Source organism: Ursus maritimus (assembly GCF_017311325.1).
Source record: "Ursus maritimus isolate PB19 chromosome X unlocalized genomic scaffold, ASM1731132v1 scaffold_X1, whole genome shotgun sequence".
In the NCBI taxonomy this organism is placed as follows: Eukaryota; Metazoa; Chordata; class Mammalia; order Carnivora; family Ursidae; genus Ursus; species Ursus maritimus.
The window spans coordinates 1,175,555-1,191,023 of NW_024423319.1; the positions used below are offsets into that span (position 1 = coordinate 1,175,555).

Sequence of the window (15,469 nt, forward strand, 5' to 3'; positions counted from 1 at the left end):
AGTCACAATCCATGCATCTACTGTCATCTACTGGCAAGGGCCTCCATTGCAGATTTTGTTCTTTTGAGAAGTGAAAGGTGGCTTTATTTCCATCCAACAAATTATTCCTACATACGCAGAAGGTGAGAATTCCATTGCTTCTCTGATGACATCCCTCGCCTAGAAAATGTGGATAATAACAGCATCTCCATCACAAGATTGTCTGGTGATTAAGTGAGTAAATACATGCACTCCCTCAAAACGGTGCCCAGCACAAAACAAGAAGCCCCATGGCTTATTATGATTCACTCCATTAATGGGGGCCTGTAGTAAAAACTCATGAAGCAGACAAGGTTTGAGGAGGGGCCACAAAGGAGAAATAGAATGAATTGAAAATTAAATCCTCACACAAATAAGGTGTCCACCTGGAGCCTGACACGAGTCACTCAAGGAGGGTTGGTTGAAGGAGTGAGTGAACATGATGACAGCAGAAATCTGGGCTAAGCTGGACACCTGTCAGATCCATCATGTGGACTGTCCCTTCCCACATCAATGGGAGGAGAAGACAAGACAACACCATAGTTCAGAAGCAGGAGATGCTGTCACCAAGGCCAGACCTTTCTCCAACTGCAGAGGTTCCTCAAGGCCCCCTTCATGTCCTTATTCCTAAGACTATAAATGAAGGGGTTGAGCATGGGAGCCACCACTGCATATAGCACAGTGGCCACTGAGTCTTCAGTGGTATAGGAAGAAGAAGGTCGCAGATACACCCCAAATAAAGTTCCATAGAACAATGACACCACAGCAAGGTGGGAACTGCAAGTAGAAAAGGCTTTCAGCTTGCTCTGAGAAGAATGAAGTCTTAGGATGGCTGAGAAAATGTGCATGTAGGAAAGGGAAATAAAGAGGAAAGGAGCAACAAAAATAAGGCTCCCCAGGGTGTAAACAACCAACTCATTGATGTGGATATTTGAACAGGAAAGCTTTAGCAATGCGTAAAGTTCACAGAAAATATGGTGAATTTTGACACTTGCACAGAATGACAGTGTATCCATCAAGAGGGTGTGGATCAAAGGATAAATGTTTGTGATAATCAGAGCCACAGACACCAATGTGATACAGAATTTGGGGCTCATGGTTATGGTATAATGAAGAGGGTGACATATGGCTACAAATCTGTCATATGCCATCACTGCCAAGAGGAAATTGTCCAGTTCTAGAAACAAGATTAGAAAATACATCTGAGTAAGGCATCCAACGTAGGGGATGGACTGGCTCTGGGTTTGGATATTGAGCAGCATCTTTGGTATAGTGACAGAGGTGAAGCAGATGTCAACGCAGGACAGGTTGGCTATGAAGAAGTACATGGGGGTGTGGAGATCAGAAGTAGAGCCAATGGCCAGGATGATGAGCAGGTTCCCCACCACAGCAACCAGGTACATGGATAGGAACAGACTGAAGAGGAGGGGCTGATGCTCGGGCACCTCTGACAGTCCAAGGAGGAAGAATTCTGAGATGATGGTTAGGTTGCCTCTTGCCATGCCTTCTGGTTTCTATAAATATGCATTGAAAATACATCTGTCAATAAAAGCAGAGGCAATCTGGGAAAGCATGCACAGCAACCTTCATCACTGGCTGAAATCATACTTTGTGACACTTTGGGAAGGAACTCTAACCTGGGCTAGTAAGAGCAAGAAAGTGTGGGGCTGTCTGGTTATCAGAGAATGCGGGGCAGGTGAGCTGAGGCCCTTCTTGTGACTTACCTCAATCAGGAGCTCCTCTTCTTTCTTGAGAAGGAAAGAAAGACCAGGCAGAGAAGACAGAACCGAAAGTAAGGCCTGGTTTGGGGAGAGTGGGTGGAGGCAACTAAAGCAGTTGAGTTGTCACAATAGGTGCATTGGTTGGGCCTTTTAATTTTACCCACGTAGGGGTTTGGGTGATGACCATAAAGCAAAATTCTGTGTTTGCATGTGTGTGTGTATACTTAGACACAGATGTATATACTCTATAAATATATACATAGACATATATTCATATGTATGTATTAACAGAAAAATGCATTGAAAGCGTATTCACCAAAATACTAATAGTGGTTATCTCTGGGGTGTGAGATTTTAACTTGCATCTTTTTCCAACAAAGAACATGTATCAGTTTTCTAAACTATGCTCCATGGATGTTCATATGCCTTTCAAAATGTTTCACTGATGGACTAAGTTTGAAGCACAAGCACAATTAGGGGCTCAGGGGTCATGAAGCCTTGTAATACATAAGGGCATATCAAAGAAGTTATGTTTTTGTATCTTTGTCTCTCCTTTCAAGTTCATGTTGTAGAATCCACAAAGACTAAATGCTTATGTGATGTAATTCCACTAGATAGATCTACATTCATAAATCAGAAAATCAAATAAAATGGAAAACTTGGTAAAATCTGATCTTAAAATATTGACTCAAAAACAGTCAGATCATAAGTAAGCAAATAGCCATGGAAGAAACTGAAAAATATTTCATGGATCTCCACCTAAAAATAAACCACATCCTTTTAATCCAGGTGCATTTAAGAAAGAATCATTTTAATTCATCAGATTTTCAGCCCACTAATGCCCTCTTCAAATATTAAACATTTACAAGGGAAAGAATGGCATCTGGCTGCTTCACCACTGAATCACCATGGCCTCAAGCCAGCATAACGCTGAAATCAAAACCTGGCAACAACAAGCATATGCACAAAAGAATAACGAGGCAAATATCTTCAATACATGCAAATCCAGTCTAGAGGTATATTGGAGGGATAAAGCATCAAATAGGAATATAAGATGGAATATTATTCAGGCATGTAAATTAATGAACTAATATGTCCTGCAACATGGATGAAAATATTGAAAACATTATGCTAAGTGAAAGAAGCCAAACACAAAAGGCCATATATTATATGATTCCAAACATAATACCCAGAAGAGGCAAATCTACAGAAACAGAAAGCAGATTAATGGCTTCCAGAAGTGGGGGAGAGGGTGAATGCAAAGCGACTGCTTAATGGGTACAAGTTCTCCTTCAGAACTGATGAAAATGTTTGGAACTATATATAGGCAATGGTTGTACAACACTGTCAATGTACTAAATGGCACTGAATTTTATACTTTAAAATGGTCAATTCGTGTTATATAAATTTTACCACAGTAAAAAAAGTCATAGAAAAAATTTAAAAAGAACACTTTGCCACTTGAGGCCCCTGCTGTCCAGCCCCCTTGCCCATTGCCATCTCTCAAAGGAACCATTCTCTCCCCATGCATTTACGAGGACTCTGCTGCAAGCTCACTGTCCCTTCTATATCCCATTCCTGCCTCATTCCGAGACCTCAGTGTCCACGTGACAGACCACTGTAATCCATTAACCTCAACCTCCTTTGTCATCCCCGCACGGTTGGGAAGGTAACCCAGACTACACCCATCACAGTCTCTCTCTCTCTCTCTCTCTCTCTCTCTCAGGGAATTTGAAAGTGGAACAGAGATACACAGAGATGGAAAGTGGTTGCAGCTGAGTCGCTGAGAGCAGCTCCTTGGAGAGAGCCAGTCTGAATTCCTGCCAACGAGATTCCTCAGAGATGCTCTGGTTCCCGCCCTTCCCAACACTTTGATATTCAGCTCCTAACTTCCATTCTGTGAGCTCCTCCATGCCCCTCCAGTGAGCCTCCTCATTCAGCCAGAGCTGTGTTTTGTCACTTACAACCAAAGTGCTCCAACTCCTATTAATGAGAACAGTCGGTGGGTTTCAAGCAACAGACTCAAGAAATGTGGGGTGATTTGATGATCTGCAATTTATTGGCCAAGAGTCTCCCATTCACATTGCAGGAGAGGGAAGCAGAGAACCCAGCTGTCCCCAGCGGACAACTGGGACCATGGTGTTCTCTGAAAGCAAACTCTAGGGTTTGGGTACACGCTGCTGTGAAACAATTTATACATACATACACGCACACACACATATAATTTTATATACATAAATTATATATGTATTATTTTTAAGTAGACTCCATGCCTATACAAGTGTATATATATTATTTTTTGCTTAAGTATATGTATACATATTTTTTTTAAAGTAGACTCCACCCCCAGCATGGAGCCCAACATGGGGCTTGAATTCATGACCCTGAGATCAAGACCTGAGCTGAGATGAAGAGTCAGATGCTCAACCGACTGAGTCACGCAGGGCACCCCACCATGAAACCATTTTGAAAGGTGACCATAGGGTAGACAGTCACTTCTGATGGTCTCAGGTAACCTAGAGCTTGGGAACCACTACTCCAATCTTGACATTTTTGCCTCCAGACCCAGAAGGAAACTTCTGGCCTCTCTCCTACCTTGCAATGGGCAAAGTGGGGGATCCCTTAGTGCATGGAGCCAAAGTGTGGAGATGTCAAGAAAACCCAACTGAGAAAAGGATTCTGAGAGTTATTACACTGCAGTGGCAGCTGGATCTCCAGCCTCCCTGGGTCTCTGTCCTTAACGCAAGAGCACCAAAGAGTGGTGTCCTCACAGTTGTCATGAGAGTATCGGAGATGGTTTGGAAGACTTGGAGAACCACCGATCCCTCTGAAATGTCACCTGGCTGGTGCTTCTGTGAGCTTTCCTCCAGCATTTCCGAAGAAACCAGTCTCCTCTGCTTAGGAGAGTTTCTCTCTCTCTCCTCTGTCCCTTTTCCTCTCCTCCTCCCTCCCTTCTCTTCCTTTCACTTTCCTCCTCCCTCTTTCTCCCCCGTCTCTCTCTCTGTATCTCTTTCCCCATCTCATTCCCAACTTTCCTACTATATCCTTCAGACCGTTGCTCCAGACAGGCCATCCTATACCACCCAGCCTAAATTAGCTGGAAGAACAAACGTGCAAGATTAAATCAAAGTGGGGTTTAGATTTTGGTAAAGATGACGTTTTTAACTCAGTGGGAAATATGGATTATTCAGTAAATGATATTGGGACACCTGGCTAATCTTTGGAGTTAGATCCCAATGTCATCCTTCGCACCAAAATAAATTTCCAGTAGATGAAAATTTTTAAGTTGGGGCGCCTGGGTGGCTCAGTCGCAGCCGCCTGCCTCGGCTCAGGCGTGATCCCGGCGTTCTGGGATGGAGCCCCACGTCAGGCTCTCCGCTGGGAGCCTGCTTCTTCCTCTCCCGCTCCCTCTGCTTGTGTTCCCTCTCTCGCTAGCTGTCTTTCTCTCTGTTGAATGAATAAATAAAATCTTTAAGAAAAAAAGAAAAATTTTAAGTTGTAGAGGCTATTGTGAGCGAATATTTCTATAATGTTATCTGGGTGGAGCTTTTCATAGGGCACAAGCCGAAATCACAATGAAAAAAACTGATCACTTAAATGCATTTACTTTTTTTTAACTTATGCTTCTATGCATAGGACCATGGCCGGTTGAAATGAAGCAAGGAGGAGGAAAAGTATTTTCCATTATGATAAGGATTTGATATTCTGAACACATAAAGAACACTTAGCAATCAGTATGCAAATGTGACTGTCCCGAATAGAAAACAGGCAGAGGATATGAATGGACAGTTCTCAGAAGAGATGCCACTGGCCAAAGCGTCCCACGCGTTATTGTCTAGTTACATTAACATCAAAAGGAAAGTGGAGCAACACTGAGATGTGATTTTGGTTACTACATGTGTTTGGTTTTACAAAGATGTACAAGATTGAGCACATTCTGTTTGAGGAGGGAAGTAGGAAATGGACACTTTTCTATACAACTGGCACAACCTTTTGGGGTGCAATTTGAACGTGTGTCAAACAGGTTAAAGACGGCTTACTCTTTGACCCAACAATTCCCTTCTAAAACTCTATTGGGGGCGCCTGGGTGGCACAGAGGTTGGGCGTCTGCCTCGGCTCAGGGCGTGATCCCGGCGTTATGGGATCGAGCCCCACATCAGGCTCCTCCGCTAGGAGCCTGCTTCTTCCTCTCCCACTCCCCCTGCTTGTGTTCCCTCTCTCGCTGGCTGTCTCTATCTCTGTCGAATAAATAAATAAAATCTTTAAAAAAAATAAAACTCTATTGGACAAAAACAAATATTACGTGATATTCATTGCCGCGCCATTTATAGTACGGAAGGATGAGAAACAGTGAAAAGGTCTGTGTAGAGGGGACTGGTTAAAGTAGCTGAGGAATAGGGGCACCTGGGTGGCTCAGTTGGTTGGGCGTCCAACTCTTGATCTCAGCTTGGGTCATGATCGTAGGGTTGTGGGATTGAGCACCGTGTTGGGCTCCATGCTCAGTGTGGAGTCTGTTTGGGATTCTCTCTCTCCCTCTCCCTCTGCCCCTCCCCACCGCTTGTGCTGGGGAATATACATTTGTGGATTATTATATAGCCCCCACTGCCCACACCCTGTGTCCTCTGCGTTTGGGTAAAGAAGCTTTAGAAGCACAAACAGGTGTTGGAGGCCATCAGAATGAAGCTCCTCTGAAGAAGGGGAGAAGGCAGTGGGAGCAGCAGCGGAGGCAGAAGCAGCCGCCAGCAGGCCTGTTTCTTCTGTGAAGGGGGAGGAGGGGCAGATCCCTGGAGGTCGAAAGTCAGCTGAACTGGCTGGACCCCTGAGGCCCAGGGTCTGTTAAACCCTCTATGTCCCCTGCACAATAGGTTCAACCAGATGCAAGAACTCTAAAATAAGAAGATGACAGGTTTGCCAGAACCAACCCTTTTCCCTTCCCCTCGACCCCCACCTGGAGCTGTCCACTCTGGCACCAACCCACTAAGTCCCCAATGCCAAGTCCACCCAACGACGTATCTTCTTCTATCATACCATGGCCTTGGTATGGTGGGGTCTGTGAGCTTGGTCACAGCAGTCAGTTGCTCAGAGCTTGACTAACCCTGTCTGGGTACTACAGACACAGTTGGACTTGGGACCTGACACAGGGTGGATCAGGCCTCAGGTCCCAGTGACCTTACCAGGTGCCCCCTTCCTAGACGCCAGGCTCCTCCTGAACTTGTGGTTAGCTTTGACCCAGCCTCCACTCCTTCCATCCTGTGCTTTTCACTTGGCTGCTGCCAGGGCCTTATCACTGAGATGGAGACCTAGAAGCTCGGCCTTGACATACTCTGGCCAGGGCTCCTCCTTCGGGCTCATCTGGAAAGCTTGACCAGCTTGACCAGCTGTGCAGGGAACACAAGACCACTCCTGCTCATGGCCCTGGCATCCTGGGACAGACCCCAAACCCTGCTGCGTGCCACAGAGTGACCAAGGCCAGCTCAGCAGCCTGGGGCATACATATGGGCTTCTTTCTTCAGTGCCAACCCTACCCTGTTCCTCTGCCAGGAAAGCAGTTTTGCTCAGTCCCCAGTCCCTGAGGAAACACCAGCTGGCATTCCTAGTGCAAGTTAAAGCCCCCACCCAGAAGCCTTTCTTCACTTCCTTCTTGAGCACCTCATGCCTGTGCCAAAAGTCTCCCGTTCTTGGAGCTGCCACCCCACACATAGGTCTCCCTCCCTCCTGCATTATCCCAGGAAGGGGCTGCTGTCCTACTCAAAGATACTCCAAGTCCCTCTCCATTCTCATCAACTGCTGGGATGGAGAGCAGTCCACTCTCTCTCAGAGAGATATTCATCTACTGTTCACACACAAAATTCTCTGTACTGTTGAAAACTCAGTTGGAAGCTGCTGGTATGGAACAAAGAAAGGCCAGTCTCCTGCATGGCACAAGGTTACTGAGAGTGTGATCTTCACATACACATATGTGTGTGGATCTGTGTGCACGTGCTAATATCTACACACACATGATACATATGTCCCCCCGCACTGCACATACACACACGCATGCTAGTGAAACTAGAAGTGTACACCATTGACACAGCATTCAGCTTTGCCTGTGTGATCCCAGATGCCTCCAGAGTTCTGTCATTTCCTGACCCAGGTCACTTCCCACCTGTGGATATCAATTCAACTCTATTCAACTCCTATGGATACTCCTGAAAGTGTTCATGAGCTCTCTGACACCTCAGCTCCTAGCCAGCTCTTGGTTCAGGTTAGGTAAACAGTACACATAGACAGTATGGATGAATGGAATTGATAGAATGGCAGCTGTCTCTGCTGTGCTCTGTCTGGGACCATGCCTGGCTTGGACGGCAGCATTGGTCCCCAGACCAGTTCTCCCGGCTCACCTGCAGCAGGAATCCCATAACTGCCTTATGCATCCTGTCTGTCTCTTCTTCATGCTTGATCAACTGTAGCTCCCCAGTATGCTTCTTTCCCCTAGTGTCCAATGGACCTCGGCACCCCTCTCCAAGCTCAGGTGCCTCAAACACACATGTTTTCGTAATACACATGAGGCAGCATCCCAGGCATAAGTCTGTAGACCAAGGGAAATGGGGATGGCCCATTTCATCAACCCAGCAGGAAAAGGGAGACAGAATGTCCCTTGATTCCAGGGAAAGCAAACTGCTAAGACTTAAGTCTTCATAGCTAGGTATGCACCCAGCCTCCTCACCTGGCCCCACTGCCACCTTTTTTCACGCACGTCTCACCACAAAGTTCCTGACAAGCAACCCAAGGAACTCTCTGGAACCTTGATCCACAAGAGCAAGAGAGCAGAAGCTATGGGCATGAGACAGGGTGAAATCAGCAAGAAGAGACCGGGAGCACTGTTGGAAGAGTGAAAACCAAGAAGCTTCAGGGACTCCTAGAACCTTGGGAGAACAATTCCCAGAAGTACTTGTTAGTGACAAATTGGTGTAATTGCCCTTGGGAAGAAGAAATATTTTTATATTTTCTAGTGTACTCCTTCCATACCATAGGGCAAGCAGGGCTTTAAAAAAATTATATTTAGAAAAGGTGTTCCCCATTATAGGCACTGGGTGAAAAGATGCTGAGAAATCCCCTGGAACAGGCCCATCCTTCACCATCTGACAAAGACAGAAAACACTCTTCTTTCTCATACACCCATTGGCTTGGTGGTTAGAACTTAGTAAAGAAGAAAAAGGAGGCGAATTTATGTTTGTATCATAGTTGAGGACAGTCAATCTCACTCTGTTCCTCATTCATATACCTCATCTCCATTGGTTCTCAAAGTGATTCACAGTCCAGCACTACAGCATCATCAGCTGAGTCTCAGTAAGAACAGTGATCTCTGTGGCATTTTAACTTGTCCCATTTCTATCCTCTTCTTCCCAGCTCTGCAGTAGCCTTGAAAACCAAAAATCTGCTATCATGATGAAAACCAGAAGCCTAGCAGCCACTGGATAGGGTAGAATGGGACTGGAGATCCTTCAAAGTTCCATTCTGAGATAATTATAATTATTTTACTTAACTGGTGGTTCCCTGGAAGACACCACTCAAAAGCTGTCTGTATTTTATTATATTTTTAGAGATGGGGCAGGAGGGAGAGAGAGAGAGAGAGGGAGAGAGAGAGAATCTTAAGCAGGCTCCATGCTGCTCAACCTCACAACCCTGAGATGATGACCTGAGCTGAAATCAAGTCAAACGCTTAAACAACTGAGCTACCCAGATGGACCCAAAGCTATCTTTCTTTGACCTGAATTGGAGCTCACCCTATGCAAACAGCCTTTCAGGGAGGGGGTGTGTCAGAAACAATCAGAAGCAATGGTTTAACATTGTGGCCCCCTGAGGCAGTAGATAACAGTTGGGGAAAACAATTGGCTAACCAAAAAAGCATAAAAGGAAAAAGCTAGGGGATGAGATATGCATAGGACACTTTTATTTATTTTTTTTAAAGATTTTATTTATTTGTTTGTCAGAGAGAGAAAGAGCGAGAGAGACTGAGAACAAGAGAGAGAGAGAGCGCGAGCACAAGCACAAGTAAGGGGATTGGCAGGCAAAAGCAGAGGGAGAAGCAGGCTCCCTGCTGAGCAAGGAGCATCATGTGGGACTCAATCCCAGAACCCTGGGATCATGACCTGAGCCGGGTGGCTTCACCAACTGAGCCACCCGGGCATCCCCCATAGGGAACTTTTAAAAGTTCTGTCATATTCATGAGAATCCTAAGGGCCATAAACATGCATATGGCTATGTGCATGCCCAGCGCTGAGCAGAAGCTCAGGAGAGACCTGAGAAGGCCCTAAACTCTCAACTCTGGCTAAAGAAGAGGCTATTTCTGCCAGATCCTGCTCTCTGACTAAGCAACTCTAACAAAGAAATTATAAAATACACTAAGAAGACAGAAGTTAATTTCTCACACAGAGGTAAGGAGGAAGGTGGTCCTTGGCAGATGGGACTCTCTACTGAATGAGATCATCCAGGGAACCTGGTTGGTGAATTCACTGTGTCATACCTAACATGTGACTTCCATCTCTAGCTCCCAAAACAGTTCAGCTGTTCCAGCTGTTCCCACAGCTCCAGCTGTCGCTATTTCCCCACCAGTGACAAGGAGCAGGGGGGAGGTAGGTGTAGCAGACAGGAAATACAAATTTAAAAAGCATTTTCCTTTTTACAACATATGAGCCAATAATTGCACACATTGTTTATGTTCCTAACCCTTTGGCAGAACTTAATCACATTCAGGGCTGGCAACATAACTTGTAGGGCCCAGTGCAAAGTGAAATTATGTGACTTCTTTTTTTTTAAGATTTTATTTATTTATTTGACAGAGAGAGACAGCGAGAGAGGGAACACAAGCAGGGGGAGTGGGAGAGGAAGAAGCAGGCTTCCTGCCGAGCAGAGAGCCCGATGGAGGGCTCGATCCCAGGACCCTGGGATCATGACCTGAGCCGAAGGCAGATGCTTAATGACTGAGCCACCCAGGCACCCCAAAATTGTATGACTTCTTATTCAAGCAGAAAAAAAGTACAGTTAGGGGTACTAAAATGTAAACTTTTTTCTTTTAGTTATCTTACCATCTGTAAAATATTATAGGAGCAAAAATGAAATCGTAGAGTTACAAATTACAAAAAAAGTTATATTATAATTTTATATTACACAGTAAATGATAATAGCCTCACTTGAGAAGATGTGCTTGATTCCTTAGGCTAGGGCTTTGATGCTTTCTCAAATGGTTCTTTTTTGGTGGGTAGTACAACAGGATGCTTTCTGAGTGGATAAGTTTTAGCAGATAATTTCCAACTGAAGTTTCTGGCAGCTGAAATGTCTAGGCAAGTTCTAACTAGGGAGAAAAGTCTAGCACAGGAGCACTGTCCTGAGGGGCATGGGGGCACTGGTGACCAGGGTGGGAAAAGAGAGAAGTATGTTGAGAAGAGAAGCAGGAGGGCACAAACACAACTTTAGTGACTGGCTTTGCCAACCCTGCTTCCAGCCTCACAGGACCAACCCTTGCACAATGATATTGCTGTAAACATGTACCCTGATTTTCTAGTTTTGGCTGGGGGGGGGAGAATGTGGAAGATACTGGGGCTTAGTTGAAAGAAATATATTCAGACCCCAGGGAAAGGAACAGGTCAGGCCCATCCCCAATTCAGTGTCTCCTTTTTCCTATGTCCTCAAGCCTTGCCCCAGCCAAAGCGGAAGTGGTAGGCAGCCAAGGAGAGCCCTGGGCTCTATCTTGCTTGTTCCACTACCAGCCCAGCTCCTGGGCAAATGCTAAAGCTGATGTGTGCTGCTCCTTCCCCCATCCCACTTTCATCACCTGCTACACCAGACCTGGCATCATTTGTTGTCAGGAAAATGCATATTAAACCCACAATAAGAAACTACTACATACTTATTAGAATGGCTAAGATGAAAAAGACTGATCATACCAAGCATTGACAAGGATGTGGAGGAACTAGAACTCTCATACATTGCTTGTCAGGGTGCAAAATGGTATGGCCTGTTTGTTTCTTTCTCTTGGTTTGTTTGTTTAAAGATTGTATTTCTTTTAGAAAGAGAGAGAGAGTGCAAGCATGCACATGAGCAGGGGGAGGAGCAGAGAGAGGGGGAGAGAGAATCCCAAGCAGGCTCCATGCTGAGTGCAGAGCCCCTTATGTGGAGCTCAATCTTACAACCCTGAGATCATACCATGAGCTAAAATCAAGAGTCAGACACTTAACCAACTGAGCCACCCAAGTGCCTCCCTATTTGTTTCTTAAAAGGTTAAACATACACTTACTTAAAAAGTCAGCCATTCCACTCTTAGATAATTATCCAAGATAAATGAAAACTGTACATCCACACAAAAACATGATTGTTCATAGCAGCTTTATTCACAATAGCCCAAACGGGACATGGTATGGCAGGTCCACGTGGTACCCTGTGATAAAGAGAACAGCCTAATGACAAATACTATGACAGGAATGAATGTTAAAGTCATTGTGCCAAATGAATATAGTCAGACACATAAGACTACATACTGCATGAATCCATTTATATAAAATGCAAACAAATCTAGAGTGAAAGACAGAAAATCAGTGGTGGCCATGGGATGGGGGAGTGGCAAAGAACAACTGCAAAGGTCACACAGAATCTTTTGGGGATGAGGAGTATGTTCTGTATGTTATTCTGGTGGTGGTTCTATGGGCATGCACAATTCTCAGGAGTCATCAAAGTGTACACTTTAAATGGATGCAGTTTGTTTTATGTGAAGTATTTATTGGTAAAGTTGATAAGATATAGCAGTTGCCTCTTGGAGGACCTTGGGAGGCAGATGGCAAGTCGTCCAAGGCTGAAGTGTTGGGGGTAATGATGAAAAGAATTAAAGCGGGGACACCTGGGTGGCTCAGTCAGTGAAGCGTCTACGTTCAGCTCAGGTCATGTTCCCGGGGTCCTGGGATGGAGCCCCACATCAAGGTCCTTGCTCAGCGGGAAGCCCGCTTCTCCCTCTCCCTCTGCTGCTCCTCCTGCTCCTTCTGTCTCTCTTTCTCTCTCTCTCTCTGTCAAATAAATGAATAAATTTTTTCAAAAATTATTAAAAACATGAAAGAATTAAAGTGTTAGGGACATGTCAGTGGCTTCTTGTTGCTTTCAGAAAAACTACAAGGGAAGGAACAAGCCCAATAATGTAGAACCTTACAGGTGGAGAAAGCTGACCACTTCTGCTTCTAATGGCAGCAATTTGTAAAGGTAGCTTGGAATCAGCCTACTGAGGAGGAGATAAGACTGTAAGCCAACCGAACAGTTAAGACCAACTTAAGACTGTTTTATTCCCATCTGAGCACACCGTTTTGGATAACCTCGACACAGCTTACAGTTATTGTCAGAAAAGGGCACAGGCCAGCATGCGTAGACCAATAAATAAAAGACTTCAGGATTAAGAACCAAGTCTAGATTAGCAATTTGTGTGTGTTGAACTGGCTGGAAGCCGACCAATCTTTAGAGGGAATTGTATTCAAAGAAACTACAAGCTGGGCCTCCCAAAGCCAGTGATTGTTCAGACACTAAAGCAAACATCTGGGGGTCCCCAGATCTGCACTAGTTGGTGGCAGCCTCCGAATACCATGTAACCTCCAAGAAGGTCATACTGTCCATACTCTTCAGGGGTGACTCTAGGGGACAAATGGATAAGGAAAGACCCCCAGATAGAAAAGTCAGTGACTACACAGGACAATGAGAGGACAAGTAAATCTTTTCTAGAGGAGAGATCCAGGGGCTGCCTGATGGGCTGACCAAGGAGTTGGCTCCACTGCTGTGGGAGAGTGCTTGTATTATTTCTGCCCAGAGGGCTTCATCCTATTGCTGTGTTGTGAACCCCATTCTCCCCTTCTGAATGACTTTAAATTACCCTCCAATATCTAGTCTTCCCTCTTCCTTTTAAAAATAAAACTCATTGAGTTTTACCTGTACATATTACCATCCAGCTAGAGACTTGTATCTAGTCTCCCTTGTTGCTAGATGTCATTAGATGTGACCAAGGCTGGCTTCCTGGGTGTGTGACCTTTGCACAGGACCCTGCTGTCAAAAGCAACCCCCTCCATGCTGGGTGCAATGCTCTACTGTTGCTATCTGAAATTCTTGATTATTTTATGCTTGAGCTTGTGTTATATAAGTGAAGTCTGGTGGGACAATGGAGCATGTGTGTGAGCAAAGGAGATATACTGGTGTAAGCATGCCGATTGTGGACCTGGGCCCACAGGCACAGGCACAGGGACAGTGGGCAGCATAGCTGTCATTCCTGGGGCAGTTTGGGGTGACATAGGGCCCTGACAGGGTGTCAGGGTGAGCCCTGGGCCCAAATTAGCTGTGTCAGTGGTGACTGGGACACAAAGGGTATGAAACCCTTGACCCCTTAACCATCCATTTCTCACTGCCTGTGGGCAGTTCCCCCAAGTTGGCCCAGAGTGAGCAGAACACTCAATATCCCCCTGTTTGCTCTATATCTCATTATGCTAGAACATCTGCCTCCACCCTTCTACTGAAACTAAGGAGAGAGAAGTGGCAGGTGAAGGCAAAGAGGAAATGAGGATGTGAGGAGGTTCTGGCTGAGCTGCCCGTACATGTAGTGGTACCAGGGGGAGACACGGAATCCAGAAAGAAGACCGGACCTGGGAAGGGGGAAGACAAGTAAACTGTGTTGTGCAGGAGCTGCTGAAACGGCCACAGAGGAGATGCCATTCAACACAGTGTCTCGCCCTGGTACCACTACATGCTCGGGCAGCTCAGCCAGAACCAAGACAAAGATCCAAATGGGGGGTCGGGGTGGAGCCTTGGAAAAGAGCAGTTGGTTCCTGCTGAGGAGGAGGTGAGGGTGGTGATGAGACCCCATACAGAGGGAATGAGGAAGAACAGCATAGTGCATGTAGAGTCAGGCGACTATGGCCTACCCAGGCTCCCCCACAGAGAGAAGGCAGACCACAGAATCAGAGAAGTAATTTTGTTTCAAACTGCAGTGAACAGGGGACACTTTGCTAACCCTTGGGAAAGAGGGCAGCACAGCAGGGCCTTCTGATGAGAAGTGGGTGAGAACAGGGAAAACCAGTGTGGCTATAGCTCCTGGATTAAAAAGATACCAGCTGTTTCTGGGTAGGGGGATGTTGCGTTCAACCCACAACAGAGAGCAGAGTCAGGAAGGAGCCTCCAGCTGGGGCTAGCCCCCAGCCCTCTCACACAAAGACTGTAGGAAGGAGTATAGAAAGAGTTACCACTCACGTCAAAGGATCTGGAACTGATCAATGAAGCACTGCATGGTCACCGAAACAGAAAGGCATAACCAGGCACTGCCTCCTTATCCCCATAGGATAGGTCCAACCCTGCAAGCTGAACCCCCATCCAAACCTGGAATGACCCACCCACCACCACTTGAGGTAAAGGTAGACATGTTTTCTAATGGAAAACACAATGTATGAGTAGTTCTCACACTTTTGATGTGTATCAGAATCCTTCAGAACCTGTAAAAACATGTATAGTCTCTACAAAGCAGTAGTTAAAGAGAAAATAAACATGGTATCTCCAAATAAACTAAAATAAGATCTCTAGGACTTATTACCAAAGTGTACATGGGGTTCAAACAATATATTTCTACATGGAGATAGATCAATGAGAGAGGGAGAGGGCTGTAAATTCACAGAAGGCTCCAGGGCTAAGCCTGCTAAGTCTCCTTCCCACACAAATGTTGATCCCTGGGTGGC

At 45.6% G+C, this 15,469-nt stretch overlaps 1 protein-coding gene across 1 annotated transcript; it reads right to left on the bottom strand.

Moving 5' to 3' along the window:
- Positions 1 to 581: 581 nt before the first annotated feature.
- Positions 582 to 2,237, bottom strand: LOC121104774 (olfactory receptor 1D2-like). The gene has a single exon (XM_040639179.1). The coding sequence runs from the start codon at positions 1,518 to 1,520 to the stop codon at positions 582 to 584; it is 939 nt and encodes a 312-aa protein (XP_040495113.1). The 5' UTR covers positions 1,521 to 2,237.
- Positions 2,238 to 15,469: the final 13,232 nt, after the last annotated feature.

Bases quoted from the DNA above. Each gene is read 5' to 3' on its own strand.
- LOC121104774 (XM_040639179.1), bottom strand. From the start codon at position 1,520: ATGGCAAGAGGCAACCTAACCATCATCTCAGAATTCTTCCTCCTTGGA.